The sequence below is a fragment of the Ictidomys tridecemlineatus genome, chromosome 3 (genome assembly GCF_052094955.1).
Source record: "Ictidomys tridecemlineatus isolate mIctTri1 chromosome 3, mIctTri1.hap1, whole genome shotgun sequence".
Taxonomy (NCBI): domain Eukaryota; kingdom Metazoa; phylum Chordata; class Mammalia; order Rodentia; family Sciuridae; genus Ictidomys; species Ictidomys tridecemlineatus.
Window position 1 is genome coordinate 21,228,169 of NC_135479.1, and position 26,164 is coordinate 21,254,332.

The following is a 26,164-nucleotide window of genomic DNA, read 5'->3' on the forward strand; positions in this document are numbered from 1 at the left end:
ATAACTCTGCTTACAAGTTTACCAGTCCAAGTGACATTTATCAATATCAGACCACAGTGCAGTATTCTGTTTATACCAGTCTCCTAATTCTGAAAGCAAAAACATACTGTTCCTCTTAGAATCAAATTTATATGATACAAAACTTTTAGTTGCCCCCGCCAAAAAAAATCCAAATTCAGTGAGGTCTTCTCAGGAAGGACTCAGAGTGTAATCTAGTTGTATGTTTTCTTGAATTTACCCTTGGACTTTGGGGTAGCTGTTTTCTCTGAGTCTTGATGGCCTCGTTATTATAGTAATTTACTCTCTGTTCCTGGTTTCCCAGAGCCTCTGTTTTCTTATTATTCTTCTCTGTCCTGCTTATTTCTCAGGATTATTGGACAGCTCAAATGAGCAAAGAGTAGAAACCACCACCTCCACAGCATTGACTGAGACTAATGGTGAGAGCGCACATCAGACTCTCACCATCATTGCACACAGTGGTTCCCAGCTTTGTCTCCAAAAGCCATCTTTTTTCGTCTTTGAAATATGTACTTTCCCAAATGTATTTCTTAAATAAAAATATATTAACCCCTTCATTTTGTTCATAAATACATTTATAAGTATCACTGTAGAATTTAGGATCAATGTAAGGTAGCCACTCTTACCATGTCAAGCTTGTGAGGAATAACTCCTTCAAGTGTGCTATTACTACTACCTCTATGAACATTTTGCAGGCAAGAGCCCTTAGCTAGTTAAAAAAAAATTTTTTTTTAAAAGAAAAACCTGAACCCAAGAGATGTGTGTCTTAGTTCTAGTTCTGCTGTGGGCTGCCTCTGTGATCCTGAGCAAGTCACTTAAGCTCTCTGGGTCTCAGGTCTTAAATCAGTAAAATGGACCGGCTGATCACATCATCTCAGAAATCATTTTCTGTGTTAACATACTGGATTCCAGATCACCCAGAAGCACTCTAAATAACAAGTATCCCATGGTTCTAACCAACCCCATTCCACCTTGACACTTTTAGTGCTTTCAGTAGCAAAAACTGACATCTCCACTGGATGCCCCATAATGCCTTACATGCAGAATCTCATCTGTCCTTAACAAAAATCACACAACTACCATTATTCTCCCCATCTTATAAGTAAAAAAAACTGAGGTTGAGAAAGACTATTCCTGGGCTAGGGTTGTGGCTCAGGAGTGCAGTGTTTGCCTAGCATGTGTGAAGCACTGGGTTTGATTCTCAGCACCACATATAAATAAAATAAAGATCCATTGACAACTAAAAAAAAAAATTTAAAGAAAGACTATTCCTTCCAAAAGTTACATACATTCTAATTGACAGAGAAAGAATTCTAAACTTAGAATTGCCTGAACCTGAAATTCCTTCTGTGTCAATTACCTCCTCTACAGACATCAACATATCAAAGAGAAATTTAATCACACCTGACTCTTTATTCAGAAGAATTCAAGGCTCTCTATTCATATGCCACATGGCACATTCTCTGCTGTCCCTCCAAATTGTGTATTCAATTGTACACAGTAACTTGGCTTGCTCTGAGTAATTATAGTGTAAGACAAGATGAGCGTAGTCAAGGAGTGTAAGAAAAACTCTTTGTGTTTCCAAAGTGAGAATAAATCATATTTAAATCATTTTAAAGCTAGACTTTAAATACTGACTATCGATGTCAGACAGGAGCACTGGCTGGCTCATTGACTTTGAATTGAAAGGCAAAACATTTGGCCACCCAAACACATTTTCAGTTTTCTCAATGAGCATCAATAAAACCTAGACCAAGGTAGAACAAACTACCCTTCAAGTTAATAATTGTTTATTCTTGACAATGGAATAGAAAACCTAGGCATTTCACTTTTCCTTCAAATTGTTCTTGGCATCCAGGACTTTCTTTTCATTCTAGAATAATCTAGACCCTAGTCTCCCAGTTGACCTTGAGTTAAATATTCTATGTCCTTCCCTCTGCTCAATCTGTACCTTTGCCAGACCAAGGTTCTGGCCCGATAAATATTGGTTAAATGGAATTGCTCAAAACGTGAACAACAATCCAAGATTTTTGTTTTTACTGAATCAAGGCTCAGCTCTTCAGGGTGGTTGTTAAGACCATGAATAATGTGGGACAGTCATTATCACCCAATCTTACTTGCTACTGATCCTAAAGAAACACGTAGCTTACACTCTAGTCATAATAATGCCTTCGATACAATAGTCAAGAGCATGTTCTCTGCAAGTCTGTCTTGCTTTAGATCGTACCTTTATCATTTATGTGGCCAACTGTCAAATAAGATTAAAAATAAATCATGCCTCATAGGGCAGGTTAAATTAATTAAAACCTGTGCAGCCCTTAGGACAATGTATGCTAATAATCAAACTCTCTAAGTCTACCTTTTTATACTCTGTGATGTTGGAGTAAGGACTCCTTTGTCTGATTTTCTACAACGTTCTACCTATAGAGGGCGCTAGAAGGAGCCTACAAGTTCCAGGGAAGGAAGAAGAGTCTTGTTGCCCCAGCAGCCATCATTTATCTGACAGCAGCAAAGATTCTAGTCTCCAGCTTCTTTTGGAACTCTGAAAACCAGTGTCATTGCACCTCAGAGAAACACCAACATCCACAAAATAGCGATGTTTCCCTGCAAAGGTCCAAAGCCCAGCCCTCCGGGGCCTCCCTATGAGCTTCAGAGGTAAGAGCAACACCAGGCAGTACCCAGAAGCCAGAGCCTAGCTCTGCAGGCCCACTTCCAAGCTTCTGGGTTCAAATAACCCTAATCCCTTCTCTTCGTTGTCCAATACTCAAGCGGGTCGCTGCTTTCTGGGTTACCGCAGTTTCCCTTTTTTGCTATTTCAGATCTCCAATACCCAGCTAACAAATTCCCTATATTAAAATTCTCTCTGTTGAAATGTATGAGTTTATCTTGCTTGCATGTTTTCCTGAGTAAACTTGATCCAAAAATCATGTCGTAAATGCTAGCTGTAAGTATTTGACTGCCTTCCTTAAATATTAATTCTATGTATTCCAGTTTCCAGATTCCACCCCATCATCAAGGCACTATGCCAGCACTGGAGATACCAAGATGAATTAGATAATGTCCCTGTTTTACAGGGGATTGCAATCTAGCAAAGATAATCAACGTATGTACAAAGTGCTATGGGTGGAGATGGGGTTCACCAGAGTCACAACGGTAGGAGTAGCCAATTGTGTCTGGGGCAGGGGCTGAGAGTAGCGGGGTGGAATAGCATCATAGAAGATGTTATTGCTTTTCTTGCCTATAATGCACTTACTTACCTCTTTTCTAAGTATTTATGATCAAAAATAACTTAATCCAAATCTTCCATTAAGGTTTCTTTGATGACCTCAATCCTCTTTCATACTATCCTCTACTATGGGAATTCTTATAGTAGCCACAGAAGAACCTGCCATATATTGAATCACTTGTTCAGGCCACACGAAATGATTTACATAAGTAAATCTCATTTAATATTTATTTAACCCTGGCAATAAAACTATAATCTGTAATTATTATTTTTCCCAAAGTTGGTATTTGAGAACACTGAATCCCAGGGGCTGGGGTTGTGGCTCAGTGGTAGAGCACTCACCTCTCACGTGTGATGCCCTGGGTTCGATCCTCAGCACCACATAAAAATAAACAAAATAAAGGTATTGTGCCCATGTATAACTAAAAAAATATTAAAAAAAAAACTGATCCCATAGAGATTAAAGAACTTGATCTTGGTCTTACAACTCATAATCAGAATTCAAACCTAGCTCCCAAACTCCCTCCATTCCCCTACCAAGTACTTAATTAAATGATGTTTGGATCATATGTTGGTGTATCTTCAATATTCATTTATTCCCTCAAATTTGTGAAAACACATGAACCTGGTAGAAAAAAGCACCACAGGTTTTGACTCCCCACAAGTACCAAGGATACGCAATCTGAGAAGGGTCATTCCTTATCTCAGAAATATCTCTCTAGATTCTTCACACTCTACAACGGTCACCTGTAAGAAGAAATTCTGTTTGGTAGAACAGAGGAAAGCCAGGGCAGATATGGATGTGTAAGCGTGTCCACGAGTTCATGGAGAACCCCTACTGACACCATTTTGAAATGGCAACAGGAAGCGAGTTTGAATGCAGCAAGACAAACCAAACAAATCTGAAGGAGAAGTCGTCCCATGGCAGATACGTAACCTAGTGAGTTATTTGTGTAGGCTTATGCAAACAACAATAAGGAAACATTCAGATAGATAGAAGCCACGTCCCTGAAATAGGTGGATATAAAAGACCCACCAGAGACAACTTCGTAGAAGAAAAATCTTCCTTCCTTGGCAACGAAATACCCACCTGATCCACTGTCACCATGTCTTGCTCGAATTCCTGTCTCCAAGGATGCTGCAATGTCCCCACTAGCCCAGCCACCACCATCTGCTCCTCTGACATTTGCTGTCCATCTGAGATCTGCCTGCCCAGCACCTGCCCACACCAGATCAGCCTCCTTCAGTCCACCTGCTGTGACACCTGCCCCCCGCCCTGCTGCATGCCTGATGCCTACGTACCATCAAGTTGGCTGCTCAGCAAGTGCCACCCTAGCCCAAATTTGAATGGGATCTCTGTCATCACCTACGTCCAATCTTGTGAGTGTGAACCTTCTTGCTGCTAGCCAAAAATGTTTCAAAGGGCTTGCCCAGCTGAGCATAATGGTGCACACCTGTATTCCCAGAGACCGGGGAGGCCAAGGCTAGAGTTTCATAAGTTGGAGTCCAACCTCAGCAATTTAGTGAGGTCTAAGCAAGTCATTAAGACCCTGTCTCTAAATTAAAAAAATAAAAAGAACTGGGAATGTAGCTCAGGGGTAAAAAATTGCTGGATTCAATCCCCAGTATAAAAAGAAAGAAAAGAAGAATGAATTTGCCTACATTGCCCTAAGGAACTTCAATAATCATAAAGGCTGTTTAAGCAAATGTCCTTTAACTAAGCACTATGGAAGATGATCTGATCTTGTGCCTTTGGTTTTGAAGAAGTATTGTATCACAATTTTGAACAATGATCTCAAGGAAATGGGGGGAAAATGCTATCCTGATTGTCCTTACTTTAAAACTAAATAAACACCACTACTTGCCAAAACATGCACTGTCTTAGTGTTTAATGCTATAATTACCCAACGACTCTTGACACATGCATCATGAAGCCATAAATATACCCAGCAGAATTACACTTTCTGATGACATCAACATAAATCTCATAGCCAAAAAGGAAATTGTACAGGGATATGTTGATATCCGAGGAAAACCACGTGGGTGACAAGATATGTGTTTTAAATTCCAAGGTCATCGCCTACTTTAAATTTTTATTTTTCTCCTGCCTATCTAAATAAACTCACATGTGTCCTTTAAAAGGCAGAGAAGTTCATCCACATGGACATCAACATACTCACATTCTGATCTGTAATATAATCCAATTCAATAAACATTTATCAAATGCCTACTGTGATCCAAGGATGGGCTCAGGCACTTGAAAGAGACAAGCAAGATTAAGATACCATTCCCACTTTCAAGGATCTTGCAGTGGAGTAAGGCAAATGTAAGTGAGACTATGGTACACAGCAGAATGAAATAGATCTAAGTGAAAAGATGGGCAGCACCGTGTGTGAGAACAGAGAAAAGAATGAGACCATCTGGAAGGATTTCATGAAAGAGATTTTCATGAAAGAGATAACGTGAGCTGAAGCTTGAGGAATGAGTAGGATTTGAGAAACAGGATCAGAGAAGGACATTTTAAGCCAAAGAAACGATCCGAGGGAGGTCGCAGAAGTAGGTACAAAGTACCTAAGAGACTCGCCTTCATTTCTATATGATGTGACTTGGGATAAATGTCAATATTTAAGCAAAACCTAAACCAACTTAATTAACATGGACAGGCTCTTCTTACAAGTAATGGATGACACTCACTTCCCAATGACATTTAGTATTTTCACAGATATATTTTTGGTCATCTTCTCTTTTAAACTGTTCATATACTGGTTTTGGTAAGAGCCTCTAAGAAACAACTCACCAAAGAATCTCTACTTGGTGTTTATTCGATAAACATTTGCTATCCAAAAAAATTATGTCATTTAGATTTCACTAACTGAATGGGTTTTGGGCTGATCACAAGGAGATGTGGGAGGATGTGGGATTCATAGAATATCACACACTGGAGATTATTCATTCCAACTACCTCACCTGCCAACCACTAGGAAGGCGAATCAAGGCCAATTGAACTGAAGAATGTTGTATAAGGAATTCCTTAAGGAATTTACAATCTCGTTGAAGATCCAAGAAATAAACAGGCTGAACGGGAAGTCAGTCCTGTTTGACAAAATGATTTCTAGCAATACCATAGTTCTCAACTGCATGGGGTCAGATCCCCTTCTAAACCCACTGCCACTCTGTGAAATGTGTGGCTTCTTCTTTCATTCCCTGTATGTATCTCACTAATGTAAAAAATCAATGAAAATCAACATCGTTTTCTTTTAATGAAAAGTACTTACCACAAAGGATAGCAGCTGGCTGGATCTTTCCTTCCAATGATTTTATACTCTGACTCACTTCAAGACTGGTGTAACTTTGAAAACAGAGACACTATTTAAAAAAAATAAAATAAAAACAGTAACACAGTCTTTGGAAACTCAGTATAGATGTATTTAAAATAATGAAAGTGAATTTAACCCTATTTCATTCTGTCTTCATGCTTTCTCACTAGAACCTGAATTACATCATCAGTAAATAAAGCAACTATGTTTGAGATGCATACAGTCAGATGAAACATTCATCTACACGTAGCCATATTCTTACTGACTTTATTGAGTTTAAAATGGCCCAATCAATTATTTGAATTGCTTATTCTGAAATTAGTAATTAGAAAGCACATCATGTAATGCATACTATGTGAACCTAAGGCAGAAAAAAACCAAGAAGACTTCAACTCCTAAAACTGTAGCTGAATTCTTAGGTGCACTGATCACCCACGATCCATGCAAGGTTTAGCATACCAGAACCCTGTGAAGATAAAATGTGATAATCTTGTGACAAAAATGACAAGTCAATGAGTCAAAAACATGATTAATTTAATAAGGGCAGGAGCCCTTAATAGACAAGAAAATACCAAACAGATTACAGAATCTAAGTGCAAAAGAGTGACCCAAATAAAATTAAGGATACACAGCCTTCCCATTGGACCCACGCCTTCTGGGGAGGTATATAAGAGCCTCAAAGTGAGAGGAGACATTTGAACCTCAGACACCTCACCTTCCTAAGAGACCCAAGGCACACCTGACCCCCAACGCCATGTCCTGCTGTATTGCCCGCTGCTGCAGCGTCCCCACCGGCCCTGCCACCACCATCTGCTCCTCAGACAAGTCCTGCCGCTGTGGAGTCTGCCTGCCCAGCACCTGCCCCCACACCGTCTGGCAACTGGAGCCAACCTGCTGTGACAACTGCCCCCCACCCTGCCACATCCCTCAGCCCTGTGTGCCCACCTGCTTCCTGCTCAACTCCTCCTATCCCACCCCAGACCTGGAGACCATCAACCTCACCACCTACACTCAGCCCAGCTGTGACCCCTGCGTCCCAAGATGCTGCTGATCGATGGCCACTTTGCTCAGTGTCTGATGCTGAAGGAAGCCCTCAGATGCTGCCCAGCCAGTTTTCACTTGCCTTGGTAGTTTAGCAGATGTTAAGGTAGACCAGATGGCCCAGATATGGAAGCCTTACTTTGACATTAATGGAAAGAAAGCCAAGAAAATTAATTATGGTTATTTTGCCAGATAACCATTTGGTTCATTTGAGCATGTGAATGTCTTCTGTTATCAAAATGTTATTGAATTCTTTAAGACTTAAAACTATGTTTTCTTCGTCATGTTGCTTCCTGGATCTTATTTCCTGTATTGAGTATTTTCAAAGAGGCAAAGGAAACTACGGGTGGGTTTCTTAATAAACTTTATTTCCCTGGCCACATGTGTTCTTTATTTATGTTAGAGGCTTTGGTATATTTCTTCCACTAAAAAAAAAAATAGTAAAAATAAAGATAAGATAGTTATTTTAATTTTAAAAAAGTTACAATTAAAGGAATGTTTGGAACTAGCTTGCTAATATGGCTTACTAACTTTTAATTGGCTGTCTTTTATGTTTGCCTTCTCTTACTCAGATAAAAATAATTTTGGGGTGAGCAAAAATTACCTGATTTTTACTAGATGAATCACGTGTATTAATTCATTGAATCTAAAAAAAAACCTGCATTAATAGATGAGAAAAATGAAGCTTTAAGAGTTATTCACCGTTCTTATGAAGTTAGTTACTAAAAAAACCCAGAATTTAACCCCTGGTTTATCTGACTCTAAAGCAGAATTCCTTCTACCACATACAGACTCTAATAACAAAGAAAGTTATGACATCAATTTAAAATATGCAAGAGAAATAAAAAGTGTAAGATTCTTTAACAAAATCTCATCCAACTGAAATAGAAAAATCTATATTGGTTCATAGATTACAATGGGCTGCTTGGAGGCTGAGGCAGGAGGATTGCAAGTTCAAAGCAGCTTCAGCAACTTAGTGAGACCCTAAGCAACTTAGCAAGTCCTTTTCTCAAAATAAAACACAAAAAGGGGATAGGAATGTGGCTCGGTGCTTAAGCACTCCTGGGTTCAATCCTGGGTACCAAATAAATAAATAAATAAAAGGGCAGGCATTCTGGGTGATTTAGTGGACATATCTATTTCAGTTTCATTCTCCATTAGAGAGAACTTAAAGGGATCAACTCTAGTAGCAGCGCACTAGAAGCACATCTCTATTTGCTACCTTATAAGCACAGAAGTTCTGTCAAAGTTATCTCTAGAATGTCAGGGCTTGTGAAATGGACACCTAGAGCTAAAACACTGGTGTAATGCCTTAACTGATTTCATCAGCCTACTTTAATTTTTTTTCTCATGCATATTATCTTTCTCTGAAACTAGAAAGTACACACACACACACACATGATGTATGTATAGATATAAAATATTTATATGCAATACATAAGTAACATATATGTAAAATAATAGATGTAGTGCATATATAATTCAACATACACACACACACACACACACACACACACACACACACACAAACAAACATATAAGGACACAAGCCAAAATCTGAAAAAGCATTGAGGAAAAAAATCAAAAGAATGTTTGTGGGGAGAAACAAAGATAAGGCAAGGAAGAGGCAAAGCAAATACTTTTAAATAAACACATTTTTAAATGTCCTTGAAGTGACTGTCAATCTTTCCAGAGACGGATTACTTTGAGGGTCTCATAGGTTCTTTGTAGCTCCACTTGGAATGAACAGAACTTAGAAGCCATGGGGTAGAGGAGACACAACCTCGGAAACTGCCCACAAAATGCTAAAAATCTAGGTTCAGTTCATTTGCTCAATCTTTTGGCCGATATTTCTTGAGTGCTTTCTCTACGCCAGTCCTGCATTCATGCTAGGAGTATAAACACAAAAGAAATGCTATCACCTAAAGTGCCTTCAACTTCCTCCCAAATCTGGTGCGGACTGATAAGTTCCTATAAGCACAACACACGTGGACTATATAGGTCATATGAGTGCAGTCACCATGCTCTGTGATTCCTGCTGTGATAAGGACCCAGTGGGCCATGACAGCACACAGGAAGAGTAACCCAAACCCAGATTTGGTGATTCAGTGTCGGAGATGAGCAGTAGTAGGCAGGGAAATCCTCCGAGATCTCTCCAGGAAAAGCATGAAAAGGTGAATAAGCAGTGGGGGGCGGGGCGGGAGCCTCTGATCCAGAAAGAAGAGCCACTCAATGAATCACAGAGGCCCTGAGAGCTTGGTCTTAAAGTACAGGAGCTGGGAATGAGGGGGGTGAGGATGCATCGAAGGGGAGAAGACAGTGAGGCCCAAAAGAGAGACAAAGACCCCCAGAGCAAGGGGGGTTCAGCCGAAACCTCAAAACGATGAAAGATGTGAAAGCAAAGGATTATCAGTTCTATTTTCGCTTCTGTTTCTTTTCATAATCAATCTTTGATTTGTCCTCACTGTCACAGATATCACCACTGACTATAGGAAAGCCTAATTGAAACTGCACAAGGTATTAGAGAGAGAGAGAGAGAGAGAGAGAGAGAGAGAGAGAGAGAGAGAGAGATGGATTTTCAAAGTGCTAAAAATCTACCATTTACTGAAGTATCACTGTGTTTCTCTTATATTAGCTTAAAGAAAAAGGAGAACTAATAAAATATGTTTTGTTTCTCTGACACATTGTTCAAACTTCCATTGTTAACCACCTAAAAATTAGCTCAGTCCTGATAGAACCTATATTTAGCTTTTAACAAGTTAGTCAGCAGGCCATGAAAAGCCAATTTCCTTGCCTTTCTGAACTCCCTATCTTCATTTATAAACAAAGAAGAGTAATTCCCAGGTCTCTTAGACCACTGCAGAGACAATGCATCTCTTTTTTTTTTTTTGAAGTTCCATGCATTTTCTATTTAACAAATGCATAATGTCATGTATCCACCATTCCAGTATCCTATAGAATAGTGTCACTGCCTTAAACACCCCCTGCACTTCATATCTTATTTATTTATTTTCATATATGAGAAAACACATCTTAATAAACACTAAAAGTCTTTTCAATAAAAGAGATGAATTGATCAGACTACACTTATTAGCTTTATAACTGTTTCTATCCTACAATCTTCAGTCTTACTTATAATTAGAGAAGCTTGATGTTCTACATAAACAATCACAATGCTTTTAACCTTTTATGGTGAGCCTGAAGTCATGTTACATCCTGAAGAGGAGATTGATATCTTTATCCCATGAAATGCTAATTGTGTCTGCAGGTCACTTTTCCTTTGCAATGTTTCCTTAAAATATCAAAATTAATTCCTTTTTTGTTATTGTTCTTGTTTTTTGCTCTTAGAGCTCAAAATATATCATTTTATAATGTATAATAGCAGCGATTTATAATAATACATTATATGTGGTAAACCTTTCCATCAGACTATAAATTCCATGAGAGCGGGGATAATGTTTATTTTGTTCATTGTTGAACTGCCAACATTTATCACAGGACCTGGTACATGGTAATCACTCAATAAATGCTTATTGAATTAATTTTCAAATAGTGAGTGAAATATTTATCAGTCCTGAGTAATAGGGTATGCAACTTGGCAGATATCTACGCAAAAATAAATTGGGGAAATGCCACCAGGAGAAGTCACGAATCTTCTCTTTCAAGTAGAGCCATAGGGAAGTTTTTCAATTTTTTTTCAATTCATTAATTTATATGCTAACCACTTTCTTTTCTTGTAGGCATGAATATTAATCGATTCATTTAGTTGATGTGCATTTTTTTAGGTTAATGTTTCTTATTTCCTATAAGACTGTTCTCTTTGTTTTTTGGTTTCTGTTTGGTTGTTTTGTTTTTATAGTACTGGAGATTAAGCCCAGGGCTGCTCTTTAGCTCTTTTTTTCTCTTCTTCTTTTGACTGTTCCTTTCATCTTTACTTTGCCTTGAATTTGATCTGCAACTGACTTCACTGGTGGTGATGATTTTTTTTTCACATTATGCTTTATGGTTGTCCATGGACCTTAACACTTTTTATCTTATGTGAACCTCACAGTAATCTTCAAAGTGGAGAAATATAGATATTATTGCCATTACTTTGCAGAGGGGCGGGGGGGAGAGATGAGCCTTTAAAAAGTGAAATACTTGCCATAACAAGATGCGGGGAGAGGACCAGTAGCACTAGGACTATCGAAGAGGTCTTGTGGCTCCTAAAGCAGTCCTCTTGGGTCTACGGCTCAAATTGCAAAACATACAGACAAGCTCACCTTCAGACCCTCACAGGTAGACTTCATGGAGAAGAACCATGGCTGGGAGGGCAAGTGAGTCCAAGCTGAGTGGAAATGGCTTGCGATGTCAGGGTAATACTCATGCTCACTCTTAAACACTGAATTATGACTAAAGTCTAAATAATGTACTGGCACTAAAATCCAGGTCTTTCTTCTATAGCTACCTGTGATCTGGGGAGAAAAATGCATTACATTGGAGAAAAAAAGAGAATGAAAATCAAATGTCAACCTATTAATCTAGCTCAGGCCCATAAGTTTTCTTTCCCTTTATCTCAATTTTACTTGAGTGTTAGCATTGTGGTCTTAAGTTATTTTTTCACTTAGTGTACACAGACATAAGCCAAAAATTCAATTTCCCCTCAAGGCAATTCAGTCCTCCATAGAAAGTTAAATGACCTTATGAAGGGTGTTTGAACCTACCTAGGTATGAAAAAAATACAAATACAATAATGGGATTTCATTTTTTACCCATACATTGACAAACACTTTAAAAATATTAAAGATATAGGGAAACAAATTCTCAAACACAGGTGATGGGAAAAGATAAATAGGAAAGAACAGATTTTCAGAGCCATGGTGGAGAGCAGAATGGCAATGACTATCAGGGGTCGGTCTTTAAAATAGTGTGAATTAACATTTGCCCCTAGAGTTCTTGCCTAGTAATTGTATCTGTTTCTGAAATAATCAGAAATTTACACCAAGATTTATATACCTGGTCATTCTCTATTGCCACAATTATCATAGAGGAGACTTGAAAATAACCTGAGGGTTTAATAAAATGAAATTCTTAAAGAAACTTACAATGATATGATGAATATCAGGAAGTATTAAAAGTAACAACAAATATACAAATAAATAGAAAATATTGAAAATATACATGTAAACATGTATATTTTCAATACAATACGCTTCCAATAATGTAATAAAAGGATAAATACACATAAACAGAAATGATCTGCTTCATATATGTGTATGAAACATTAACAGGTAATTTCTCCTGATCATAAGATTGTGGATGAGCTGTTATCTTTATTGTTTATTTATGTTTTCCAAATTTTGATATGATATAATATTTTATGGTTAAAAAAACTGAAATGATGAGTATTTTTTTAAAGTTTTCTCATATTTCTCAGTAACCTATCTCTCCATGTTAAGACAATTTTGATCTCCAAAGCCTCAAGGGTAAAAGAAAGTAACTAAAATTAAGTTTATCTCTTTAAAACCATAATTCTTCATTAAATCAGTTGATACTGATAAAGGTACAGAAAATAAAAACTTAATAGCAGCACAGAAAAAAACCACACATGCTGCAGATTACGATCATGCCATGTCCCCAGCAGGCGGGTGTTGGAATTATAGTACTGAAGCATCTGGTGAGACCTCATAAAGCTGTGTTTGAATGACAAATAGCAAGAGTAATCAGTTCATATTTAGCAATGAACTCAAATAAAAGTTCATTAAGACAATAGGGACTCTTTACCGGCATTTAAACGTCAAACCAATTACTAGATAATGGGAACACTAACATAAGCAAGAATCAGGAAAGAAGCCTTCCCATTGGACCCACACCCTCTGGGAAGGGTATATAAGAGCCTCAAAGTGAGAGGAGACATTTGAACCTCAGAAACCTCACCTTCCTAAGAGACCCAAGGCACACCTGACCCCCAACGCCATGTCCTGCTGTATTGCCCGCTGCTGCAGCGTCCCCACCGGCCCTGCCACCACCATCTGCTCCTCAGACAAGTCCTGCCGCTGTGGAGTCTGCCTGCCCAGCACCTGCCCCCACACCGTCTGGCAACTGGAGCCAACCTGCTGTGACAACTGCCCCCCACCCTGCCACATCCCTCAGCCCTGTGTGCCCACCTGCTTCCTGCTCAACTCCTCCTATCCCACCCCAGACCTGGAGACCATCAACCTCACCACCTACACTCAGCCCAGCTGTGACCCTTGCGTCCCAAGATGCTGCTGACCGGTGTCTGCTTTGCTCAGTGCCTGTCATTCAGAGAGTCAACCCAGAAGCTCTAACATTCACCTGTCTCAGCACCTGCAACTAGCTCACTCTGCTTTAAAAACTGGAACGGGGGTGGCATGATCACTGATGACACTGCCACCCCATCACCACCACCAAAAAAAAAAAAATCAAGGGACTTTCAATAACCGTGTAGCTACGATCCGGAGCCAAGGGCAGGGTGAATAGGTGGAAGCCTATAGTTTCCCAAAGTTGTGTGATTCCTCCATATTGAAGTGTACCTTTCTTTGGGTGTTTGGGAATTCTGTTTCCAGTCTTGGGTGGTGTCTTTCTGTAAATTGAAGGACTCCCTCATGATCATGCTAATAAATTTTTTGTCTCTGGCATAGCACAAATGTCTACAGTTACTTTTGTTTGTTTCTGTAAACTTATTAAATGTGTTCCCCAACTCCCAGTGTTGGCATTTGAAGAAAAACTGGGAACACCAGTAAAACTCAAAATGGTGGTAGTACGGACATGCTTCTTGCTCTTGTTGTCCTTTCTATTTTAAGAAAACTAAAGACGCATCTAAAATGGTCTGGTTGATGGGCATACTTTAGAGTATACTTTTCTTGACTTGTCCTCTCTCCCCCAAAAAATGTTTTTACGATAGGTTGGGAAATACTGAACATGACCTGGTGACCAATTATGACAAACCATATAAACTAATCTAGGTAATTTGATGTAATTATGAGAAAATATTCACAATATGTTACTCATTCAACTCACATTTATCAAATATCTCTCATGTATCCTGTGCTTAATTGTCCCTGCCAAAAAATCACTATCGAGCAAGTTTGCAGGATACCAGACCATTTATTCCTTCACACAGTTTACAATTATTTATTAACTGACTGTTGCTGTATAATAATGATAAGTTTGGTGTTCTGTCTAGCAGTTGCATTAGTAAAATGGTGTGGGACCACATAGTTGAGAACAATCAAGACTGCTGCCATGGAGAGAAAAGGGAAGGACACAGTCAAGGGCAAATTGATGTGAAGCTGTGGTCAAAGGATTTTGGAGAAGAGGTTACCAAAGAGAGACTAGATAATGGGGTTATGTCACCACCTAAGCCTGGATCAGAGAAAGAAGAAAGAATTCAAAAGGGAACACTGAGCTCTCTGCTCCAGATAAGTCAAGTTGGATAAGTACATCTAATCTAGATGGAGTTTGGACAGCTGTTGTGGGGAGGAAGATGTCTGTTGGTAGGTGCAGAAGTCTGTGCAAAAGGTCTTGTGCAGAGGGCTGGGTTGCATGTGTGCAGGATGAAATTCCATGTGCATAGCAGAGAGCGCTGCTATGTATTAGAAAATGAATGGAGATACCAGAGGTCATTTTCTATTAATAAACATTGAGGTTCCAGCCTAACTAGAATGGGAAAAGCTCTCCAAGTACCTCGAGCATCAACTGACGTTCCAGAAGGAACATACCGAAAGAATAGGATGACTATCTTGAATAAGGAACACACCAAATCACACCCACCTAAGTCTAATTAACACCAAGCCTGAGAGGATCTCGGTGTCTGTTTGTTTGTTGTGTACCAGGGATGGAACCCAGGGGCACTTAACCATGAGCCATCTCCCCAGCCCTGTTTATATTTTATTTTGAGACAGGGTCTTTGTAAGCTGCTAAGGCTGGCCTCCAACTTGGGATCCCCCTGCCTTAGCATCCAGAGCCACTGGGATTAGAGATGTAGCTCTTGAGCTTGGTCTCAGTGTAGTTTTGATTTGCATCTCCCTGATTGCTAGAGATATTGAACTTTCTTTTCCATATAATTGTTGGCCATTGTACTTCTCCTTTTGAGAATTGTCTGTAGAGGTCATTTGCCCATTAATTGGTTGGGTTATTTTTGTTTTTGTTGTTGTTTGTTTGTTTTTGTTTTCGGTGTTGTGATTTTAGAATTCTTTATGTATGCTGGAGGTTAATTCTTTCTTGGAAAAGTCACTGGCTAACATTTTCTCCCATTCTGTAGGTTTTATCTTCATCCTAACGTTTCCTTTGTTGTGCAGAAGCTTTTTAATTTGATGCCATCCCATTGATTCTGTCCTGAGCTATAGGAGCGTAATGCCAGATTTGAGGGACCCCAATAGACCTCCAGGAGCCGAATCGGATGCAATCACACAAAAGTCTTTATTGCAAGCTTGAGCCTGGACTCATAACCATTTCCGACACAGTGGTCCCAGGGAATGAGTCCTGGTCCTTTGTTCAGTGAGATTTTATAGGTTTTGGGGGGATACTCTATGCGTCACAACATCACACAGCAAATCATTCCATACTGCTGGAAAATCAAACAACAACTCTTAACATTGATTAGCACATTCACTGGCGGAAACAAGTTGGGTAGGGGTGATTGGTTAGTATAAGAGGGGGATTCCTTTGAACTGATCGGTTTGGGCCACGAGGGGTGTTCCTGCTAAACTACATGGTTTCCCAACATCTTATCAACCACCATAAACTATTGGAGGGTCATCTGGCATCCCAGGTATTTCCCTGTCTCATGCTGATTGGTGGTTGCTCTATGGGTCCTCACCTAGCCAGACTGAGTCAGGGACACCTGGCGCCACAGACCTCTCCTGATATTTGTAGATAAACAACTCAGCAGGGTGGGTATGTGACTAGGAGTGCTCTGTGGGTTTTTCCAAGGACGGTCACGCTCCCTTCCTTAGGACAGGCTTTGCTCTGAGGTAGAGGCTGGCTTCTCAATAATGGAGTCACATCAGTTTCTCAGGAGTCCTGTTGAGGAAGCCCTGGCCTGCCCCGACCCATTGGAAGGTTTTTCCCCTGTTTAATTCTATCAGTTGCAAAGTTCCTGATCTTATTCTTAGGTCTTTGATCCATTTCGAGTTGACCTTTTTGTTTTTCAGGGTAAAAGATGAGGACCTAGTTTTATTCTTCTCTCTATGGCTATCAGTCTACCCTGCACCATTTGTTAAAAAGACTGACCAAAGTACATTTTTGGTACCTTTTGTGGACAGTGTTTTTTTGTCCTACACCAATTTTCCTTGTCCTCTACTGTCCGTTTCTGTGGGGAAAAAAATTATATATATCTCAAAACAGAAGCCTCTATTAAGCTAAGTGGCTATATTTTTAGCCAACATTTATCTATTATATCCCACATATATTATGTCCCATGCTTAGGACAAAAAGGCAAATAAGATACACCTGTCTTAAAAGAAAACTTGTTTAAAAAAAAATGCATCAGGATTTTAAAAGTAACATGACTACTGCTATAGTAGAGGTCTGTGCAGAGTGATCTGGGGACAGCCTCCGGCTCACCAGGCAGCACCTCAGCTGAGCCTTGACATGCATGTTCATCCAGGAAACTGACAGCAGGAGAAAAGTGCCTACAAGCCTGAAGAGTGGCTGGAGCTTAGGTTCGTGAGATGGTCAGGAAATGAGCCTGGAGAGGTCAACTGGCCCCACGTTAAGGAAGGTCCTATTTGCTTTGATAGAAAGTTTTGACCTCCTAGGCTGAGAGTGACCAAAACTAGATTCGTGTTTTAGAATAACAACTCCGGCAGCAGTAGTTGGAGGTGTTCTGAGATGAGAGCCTATTACAAAATGAAACAACCATTTCTTTTTATCATGACCTTTCATGGCGTCTACTTATCTTCCTCTGTTCCCAGTGTTCTCCTCTTCCAAGGGAGTTAGGCTCGAGAAACGAATCCTGGCCAATTTCCACTTTGCAAGATGAGCCTACCACTATTGATCATTACCGCAACACGACCAAATTAATCAAGACCAAAATAAATGGTCCTACTCTGTTTTTATACACATACAACAACCAGTAACCACATTTTCTAATTAGAAGTTAGCTCGACAAAGGGAAATGTTTCTTATTTTTGCCTGAAGTTATTTTAAAATAATACTTCACATATGATGGACAGCAATACATGGGCTCTCTTCAAAGGTATTTTTCTTTTGACTCATTAGGTTACTATACAATTATTATTTTCTTTCAGAGATTTGTGATTTTCAAATGTTTTTGAATCCTCAAACTCACATCCTTTACAGAACAACATGAATATACCACGAGGCCCTGTAAAAAAACTTTAGCATGTGTTGAAATGTAAAGAGAGTCACTACATTCAAACCCATCTCTGCCCAGTGAGTAATAAATTCTAAGAGACTAGTTTAAGCTACTAAAAATGTATGTTCATTGGCTTTCATTGCTTCATTTCCAGCAGTGGCCTCTGAGAAATAGTGCTCAGAGTTAGGGTGAAAATTAAATTTATTTTGGCTCATAAAATTTTAACCTTGTCAGATTAATGGGGTTTTTCTTATCCCCCGTATAAAAGTCTTAGAGCCAAGTGAGATGGTGCATTCTTGTAATCCCAGTGGCTCGGGAAGCTGAGGCAGGAAGATTACAAGTTTGAGGCCAGCCTCAACAATTTAAGAAAGGCCTTAAGCAACTTAGTGAGAACATGTCTCAAAATAAAATTGTTAGAAAGGGCTGGGGATAGGGATATGGCTCAATGGTAGTTAAATGCCCCTGGGTTCACTCCCCAGTACCACAAAAAAAAAAAAAAAAAAAAAAAAAGTCTTAGAGATTCCAGAGGCAATTTTCCCTGTGGACTTTTGAAAATGAAATAAATCCACAACTGAAGCCAAGCAAAGTGAAATCAATTATGCTTTACAAAGATGAAATTCAAGAAAGAATGCAAAAAATTGACATCTCAAGTCTCCCTACTGCCTAATCCCTCTAGATCAGAGATTTTATCCAACTGAATTGCTAGTTTGAGGAATTTTATCTAATTTACAGATTTCATTCCTAAGTTCCAGAATTTTTAATTTTCATAAAATCAAGGCCTTCGTGTGTAAAGAAAACAGACTCCACATCTCAGCACATAAGAATTCTGTGATTTCCTTATCTCTTCTTGGAAGTATAAGCAGTGAGGTTTTCTTTTTCTTTTTTTTTTTTTAAAGAGAGAGAGAGAGATTTTTTAATATTTATTTTTATCGGCGGACACAACATCTTTGTATGTGGTGCTGAGGATCGAACCCGGGCCGCACGCATGCCAGGCGAGTGCGCTACTGCTTGAGCCACATCCCCAGCCCAGCAGTGAGGTTTTCCCAGGACACTAAAAGATGGTAACTTGGAATTTATGTTTCACTCTTGATAGAAACACAGGTAAGGGCTTGGGTAATAGCTTAGTGATTGAGCACGTGCTTAGCACAAGCGAGTCCCTGGGTTTGATCCCCAGCCACAAAGAAAGAAAGAAACACAGTAAAACTTAGTATAACCCATCTAAAAATGAGATGTAGGATATCGGGAGAAGGCAAGTTTCAGGAAATCAAAAATTTATCAAGACTACATTTCTTGATAACAATTTGTTCCCCCTTAGTTATATAAAGTGACATTTCAATTTTCATACACAGAGTTGTGGTTCACACACACACACACACACACACACACACACACACACACACACACACTTGGAATCCAGTACATACCTTGCTCTTCTACCATGTAAAGGACACACTTTACGATCACAAAAAGCATTTCAAGGTAACTGGTAAGAGTGATCATCTTTCATGGTGGTAGCACCAATGAATGTCATTTAGTGAGTTATAAAATAGATTTTAAAAGTAAACACCAGCAATCAATGCACAGAATCAAAATCTGTGGGAATATTATTTTCCTTGTTGGAAACAAGTTGTATCTCTAATTACTGATTGGCCAAATTTTCTTTTTTTTTTTTTTTTTTGTTTCTTATTCTGTCAAAAGAACAATGCCTCCTATATCCATTTACTGAAATAAGTATTTTATCCTAGCAGCACGTGGGGTAAGTCCTGATTTAGTAACCTAAGCTTATCCCTCTTTTATGAGGCATAAAACTCTTCCTCAGTAAATAAACAGCATAATGAAACGTTAGTATGAAAACTGGCACCAACAGCGATAAAGAAAACATCCGCTGCGGTCAGTAAATACCCATTTGGGGGGGACTCTATAAAGGCCTCAGAAGGGAAGGAGATGTTTGGAGTCAAGGTCACCAGAATATTGCAACCCATCTCTGTCCTTCACTTCTGAAAGGATGACCTCCGATGGTTCTGAAGGTTCCCCCAAGCGCTGCTCTTCTGAGTCCTGTGGCCAGGCTTCCAGCTGTGCATCTGCTTCCCCCTGTGTCCCCACTACCACTGCTGGGGCTACATCCAGATGTCAGACGCCAGGCTTCCTGTCCAGGTCTCACTTGCCCAGAGGTTGCTATTTTGCTGGGAGCTGTAGCAGCCCGTGCCTGGTGGGGAACTGTGCTTGGTGTGAGGACGGGGCGTTCAACAGCAATGAGAAGGAGACGATGCAGTTCCTGAACGACAGACTTGCCAACTACCTGGAGAAGGTTCGCAGCCTGGAGGAGACCAACGCCGAGCTGGAATGCAGGATCCGAGAGCAATGTGAGCCAGATACGCCCCTGGTGTGCCCGGATTATCAGTGTTACTTCAACACCATTGAAGACCTCCAGCAGAAGGTTTGGTGTCGCAAATCTCTCATGCTCCATCTTTCCAAACTCTTCTTTGCTCTATCTCTGCACTAGAAGAGGCTGTTTTATGGAAGTCAACCAAGGGAAGGCAGAATTCCAAAAGCTAATGGAGTACAGACACCAGGGCACTGGACTAAGCACACCTAGCTCCTAGCCCTGTGTGGTCACCAAAATTGAGTGACTATTAATAAAAAAAAAAAAAGTCACATCTGTAGATTTGACCTTTATCATCTATAGGATGGGGGGAGAATAGTATATCTAAAATCATTTCTGTCTATAACATGGTACGACGGACACTGTGTATGTATATTCTTTTGCACACAGATGTCGAATGATGTCACCTAGTTGAATTTCATCTAGCAATCATGTTCTTCTTTTACAGATGAATTTCTATCATCAGGGATGGGGACAGAGTCATGATACAAACTACTAATAAAAAAAACTATAAGCTTTCAACTAGCAAGGAATATTGCATAAAGTCTTAGATCGTTTTAAAAAAGATAAAACTTTGTATTTCTACATTTTGTTGCTAAATTGGCCCTGTGGGGTTTTTTTCTCCACAAAGTCACATGGTTAATAAGAAAAGCAGGCCAATCAATCGGATACCTTCTTACAAAGACTTTTATAAGATAATGAAAGGCATGATTGTTAAAGGAGTAGATACGCAGGTTTCAAAGAAGCATTTACTTACATAACAACTTACTTCTCAGATCTTATGCACAAAGGCGGAGAATTCTCGACTTGCGGTACAGCTTGACAACTGCAAACTGGCCACTGATGATTTTAGGTCAAAGTAAGTGGAATTTTAATTTGATAATAATAGAAGGATCTCCCTCCCCACCTGCCTTCTACCTCTATCTAGCTCTCTCTCCCCAAATGTTCTCTGCATAATATTTTTAAGCTGAGAATGCTTTAAAATCTTGAAAGTACCATTATTTGGGATGTGAAGGACATCATGGCATGTGGCTCTTGGGTCCCCCGCCTCACTCTCTGGTGTACCCAACACTGTTCAGTGCATAGCAAGGTAAGTGCTCATGTTTTTCTCTTGCCGTAACAGGTATGAGAGTGAGCTGTCTCTTCGCCAGCTGGTAGAGACGGACATCAGTGGCCTGCGTGGAATCCTGAATGAGCTGAACCTGTGCAAATCTGATCTGGAAGCCCATGTGGAGTCTTTGAAGGAAGACCTCCTTTGCCTTAAGAAAAGTCACGAAGAGGTGAGAAAAATGGCCATATCACTGAAGGACTCTAGGAGTAACAAAGTTAAACTGATAACTTTCGTGTATCTAATTTTTTTTTATTTTATTTTTTATTTATTTATTTTTGGTACCGAGGCACTGAACCACAGAGCCACATCCCCAGCCCTTTTTTTATATTTTACTTAGAGACAGGGTCTCCCTCCATAAGTTGCTGAGACTGACTTTGAACTTGTGATCCACCTGCCTCAGCCTCTTGAGCCACTGGGATTACAGGCGTGCACTAACGCACCCAGCTTTATGTATCTAAGTGGAACTTGGGCAGATGTTGCTTAAACTGGACTAAAGCTCCTTGAGGCTCTCTCATAGGCATCTGATCATTCCAGGTCTGAATGTAGATGTGCATCACTACATGCAGCATGACCCCTGGCCAGTTCCAGAGATAAAGACCAACTCCTCCTCTCCATTGCTTTTCTGGAGAGAGTGAATAACCCCAACCCCATAAGTGGCTCTCCTTAGCAGCTAGATGCCACCCCTAACTCCAATCCACTTGGTATGAAAATTGGGCTGATAAATATAGACTGTGAAGTCCCATTCCGAAAAGGGGATCAAGAGACATGCAATATTTGGACCCGTGGTTTTCAATATTCTGTGTTTTAAAAGTTTTTTAAATTATAAAATAAATTATAAAAGAGTATGTTATCCCATATTGATGAAGTTTAAAAATGAAAAACTGATGTAACAAAATATATTTTCTCTTTGAACATTGGTTGGTGATTAAGAACTAACCCTTATTGAGGGGCTGGGGTTGTGGCTTAGCGATAGAGCGCTAGCCAGGCACTGCGAGACCCTGGGTTCGATCCTCAGCACCACATACAAAAATAAACAAGTGAAATAAAGGTGTTGTTTCCAACTACAACTAAAAAATAAATATTAAAAAAATTTTTTTAAAAAGAAGAACTAACCCTTATTGAGACCTTTCTATGTGCCAGGATTTTTAGAAGTTATTTATATGTACTTTAACTCTTCCGTATCTCACAATAACCCTCTGGAAAGGAGATAATTGTTACAGCTATTTTATAGATGAAGAAACAGAGGTACTTATAAGCAAAAAGAGAGTCAGCTCAGGCAACGCGATTCAAAAGCCCACACCTTCATCCACAAAAGCAAAAACCGAAATGGGATGGCATTAGTTGTCCAATTAACTTTTTCCTCCCCCACCACTCCGTGACATCCTTTATTCCACCTCCGCTTTCAGGAGGTCAACCTGCTTCGAGGACAGCTCGGAGACCGACTCAATGTGGAGCTGGACACTGCCCCCACCGTCGACCTCAACAGGGTCCTGGATGAGATGCGAAGTCAGTATGAAACGGTGCTGGCCAACAACCGCAGAGACGCGGAAGAATGGTTCGCGATTCAGGTCAGCACCCGCAGCAGTACAGGGTCAGCTTCCAGAGCTGTGCCTTGCTGGAGTTCTCTAACCCACCCTGTGTTTCAGACAGAAGAGCTGAATCAGCAGCAGCAGTCCAGCGTGGAGCAGCTGCAGGGCTGCCAGACAGAGATACTGGAGCTGAAACGCACGGCCAACACCCTGGAAATTGAGCTCCAAGCCCAGCAAAACCTGGTGCGTAAGGCAAACACAGGGTCAGTTTTGCCCTAAGAAATTATGTCCTCTACCCAACCCCAGGGAGAGACAAACAGTGTGTGGGGCAGTCCAGATCTCCAATTTACAAGGATAGCATTTCCTTGCCTTTCTTAAGTACCACTGTCAACCCATGTCATCAGCTTGTATTGCCCCACTAGTGTACCTGCCCTTCCTTCCTGGGCTGGTGCACAATCCTACAGCACCTCCAGAGATAGGAAGAGAAGGGAGTCAGGGCAGAGTGAGCAATTAACCAATTAAGCCTGACAATGGACAATGGATTTTTACTCTTTTAATCAAGGACAATTCTTCAGGCTCTCCACCACATCTAAAACAAAGAATAGTTTTCTAACTTTTCATCCTTCAATGGTGGCAAAGTTTCCTTGGATCCACACCTCAACCTGACCCTTTGCTGCACCCTGCCCCACCCCACCCAAGCCACAAGATTACCACGCAGTCAAGGTCACAGGCACCAGTTCCAGTCAAGTACCAACCGAAGTGTGTGCTACATTAAGCCCCAAGAGAATGCCCACGTGGATAATAGCAGGCATTCATTTGATGACAGACACAGTGCGACTTACACCTCACCATAATGTTATAGGGTACAAACCTTCACTAACCCAATCTCAGATGAGGAAAACTGAGGCTCAAATTAAATAATTTGCAGAAGTTTCTGCAATTCTTCTTCTTTTTTTTTTTAAACCAGCAATTGAACCCAGGGGTCCTTAATCATGGACCCACATCTCCAGTCATTGTTTATATTTTATCTAGGGACAGGGTCTTGCTAAGTTGCTTAGGGCCTTGGCTAAATTTCTGAGGCTGATCTCAATTTGCAATCCTCCTGCCTCAGCCTCCCAAGCCGCTGGGATTACAGACATGTGTGAGTTCCTGCACTTCCACTTCTAAGAGAAAGCTAAATCCAAGGGTTTCAAACCCAGAGCCTCTTCTCTTGTAACCACATTATTCCATCCCTCCCTGCCAGGAGTCCAAACTCAAGGTTTTCCTCCCAAATCCTGGCAGTCCTCCTTAAAGCTACACAAATAGGTCATAGGTGGCAGTAGTCATAGAGGTAGAATTCATAGCTAATGCTTCTACAGGCCCTAGGTACTTCTACAGGTTCCAGGTACTGTTCTAAGCGCTCTCCACATATTATCTCATGTAATCCTCACAACCTTCCCATGAGGTAGGAACTTCACATTCCCCGTTTTAGTCAGAATAAAACTTAAGCTCCAGGAAGCTGACGAATTTTCCTAAAGTCATAAAACTAGAAGAGGGCAGAGCAAGGACTTGAAAACAGCGCCCCTGGCCCCAAAGACTGTAGACAGGATCCTCTTGACAATATTTTCTTTCTGCAGACAGAATCTCTGGAATGCACTGTGGCAGAAACCGAGGCCCAGTACAGCAGCCAGCTGGCCCAGATGCAAGGCCTGATTGATACCGTGGAGAACCAGCTGGCAGAGATTCGCTGCGACCTGGAGCGGCAGAACCAGGAGTACGAGGTGCTGCTGGACACGAAGGCCAGGCTGGAGTGCGAGATCAACACGTACCGGGGCCTGCTGGACAGCGAGGACAGCAGGCAAGTTCCACAGTCACTCATGAACTCCCCCTGAGTCAAAAGAGGTCAAAATAGACAATCCTGTTTCCCCCAAGGTCAGGCCAAGGTCAAACCTCCTTAATCTATTAAGGGTTCTTCTTTTTGAGGGGTCGGGGCAGGGATAACAAGGGATTGAACTCAGGGGCACTCAACCACTGAGCCACATCCCCTATTTTGTATTTTATTTAGAGACAAGGTATCACTGAGTTGCTTAGCACCTCGCTTTTGCTGAGGCTGGCTTTGAACTCACAATCCTTCTGCATCAGCCTCAAGAGCCCAGAGCCACTGGGATTACAGGCACATACCACAGGGCCAGCCAAGGGTTCTTTAAAGAGTGAGAAGAAGTGCCTGAAGCTAAGCACATGACAGTGGATATGTCCTAAAACATTTTGATGTTCTAATGCAGGATAATTTTCATATATGACATTTCATGCTGGGGGTATTTCTTTGCCGCTGTTTTCCACTAAAGGGAAATCTGGAACATGCATTCGAAGACATTTGCAAAATAAAGAAAATATATTAAATACTCTTCAACAGCCAGTGCTGTGGTGAAGGTGAAGTACCATTCTGGGTCTTGCCATGAAACAGGTTTAAGCCGCAAGGAATTTTCTACAGAACGTAATTCATGGGGCAAAATGTAACATGTCTAAGTTACAATTTACCAAGATTTCTTTGTTAAGCCCAGTTTAAAATTGATTTTCCCCAGGCTGGCCTGTAACCCCTGTTCTACAATATCCACCGCAAACAACACTTGTGAGCCGTGCTCAGCATATCTCATTTGTACAGTTGAAAACTGTTGTGTTTGAACGTTAAACACCCAACACAGTGGATGGAAGAATGGAGGCCAGCAGTGTCCGAGGAAGGAGATGGGCCATCCAGACCAGAAACACACGGTCAGAAGGCTCCCAAATCCTCTGAGCAGCGTTGGTGTAAATTTATCATTTCCTCTCCTTTAAGCGATTTGTGGTGTTCTTAGAGCTCATAAAGCTTTCTTGCTAATCTCCAAATAAAATGTGTCTCATTCCTTTAACATGTAAGTACAGTTCGGTGGCTTGTTGCCATGGATATAATAACCACTAGATGGCAAGGGAATTGTCTAAACCCAGGACTGTGGTTGGAATTTGCATAAAACCAGGCTGAAAATATGTTTAACTCTGTCAAATACAAATAGATTAATCAATGTGAAGTATTGCATGTCCTCAAAGACAGTTGTATGTCTCTGTCTCAGAGGGAATTTAGAAATAAAATATAATAAATTATATTTATTTTATTTTTAGTTGTAAAAGTACTAGGTTCTCCTTTTTTTAATTTGGCATATTAAGCTGGATGCAGTGGCGTACACCTGTAATCACAGGGGCCCTGG

At 40.4% G+C, this 26,164-nt stretch overlaps 4 protein-coding genes across 4 annotated transcripts; all 4 read left to right on the forward strand.

Annotated features, from left to right (window-relative positions):
• Nucleotides 1-4,350: 4,350 nt before the first annotated feature.
• Nucleotides 4,351-4,650, forward strand: LOC101972459 (keratin-associated protein 3-1). Its single transcript, XM_013356968.3, has one exon. The coding sequence runs from the start codon at nucleotides 4,351-4,353 to the stop codon at nucleotides 4,648-4,650; it is 300 nt and encodes a 99-aa protein (XP_013212422.1).
• Nucleotides 4,651-7,315: 2,665 nt separating this feature from the next.
• On the forward strand, nucleotides 7,316-7,612 carry LOC101954321 (keratin-associated protein 3-2). Its single transcript, XM_005321833.4, has one exon. It carries the CDS (start codon nucleotides 7,316-7,318, stop codon nucleotides 7,610-7,612), a length of 297 nt encoding a protein of 98 aa, XP_005321890.1.
• Nucleotides 7,613-13,557: 5,945 nt separating this feature from the next.
• LOC101978467 (keratin-associated protein 3-2) lies at nucleotides 13,558-13,854 on the forward strand. The gene has a single exon (XM_005321832.4). The coding sequence runs from the start codon at nucleotides 13,558-13,560 to the stop codon at nucleotides 13,852-13,854; it is 297 nt and encodes a 98-aa protein (XP_005321889.1).
• Nucleotides 13,855-19,928: 6,074 nt separating this feature from the next.
• Nucleotides 19,929-25,932, forward strand: Krt40 (keratin 40). The gene is made up of 7 exons (XM_078041072.1): nucleotides 19,929-20,360; nucleotides 21,083-21,165; nucleotides 21,430-21,586; nucleotides 22,824-22,985; nucleotides 23,064-23,189; nucleotides 24,563-24,783; nucleotides 25,508-25,932. The coding sequence occupies exons 1-7, from the start codon at nucleotides 19,929-19,931 to the stop codon at nucleotides 25,605-25,607; spliced, it is 1,281 nt and encodes a 426-aa protein (XP_077897198.1). The 3' UTR covers nucleotides 25,608-25,932.
• Nucleotides 25,933-26,164: the final 232 nt, after the last annotated feature.

Coding starts and splice junctions, on each gene's coding strand:
- Krt40 (XM_078041072.1), top strand. CDS start 19,929: ATGACCTCCGATGGTTCTGAAGGTTCCCCCAAGCGCTGCTCTTCTGAG. Junction 21,166..21,429: donor ACTGATGATTTTAGGTCAAA/GTAAGTGGAATT, acceptor TTGCCGTAACAG/GTATGAGAGTGAGCTGTCTC. Junction 24,784..25,507: donor CTGGACAGCGAGGACAGCAG/GCAAGTTCCACA, acceptor GATTTTCCCCAG/GCTGGCCTGTAACCCCTGTT.
- LOC101972459 (XM_013356968.3), top strand. CDS start 4,351: ATGTCTTGCTCGAATTCCTGTCTCCAAGGATGCTGCAATGTCCCCACT.
- LOC101954321 (XM_005321833.4), top strand. CDS start 7,316: ATGTCCTGCTGTATTGCCCGCTGCTGCAGCGTCCCCACCGGCCCTGCC.
- LOC101978467 (XM_005321832.4), top strand. CDS start 13,558: ATGTCCTGCTGTATTGCCCGCTGCTGCAGCGTCCCCACCGGCCCTGCC.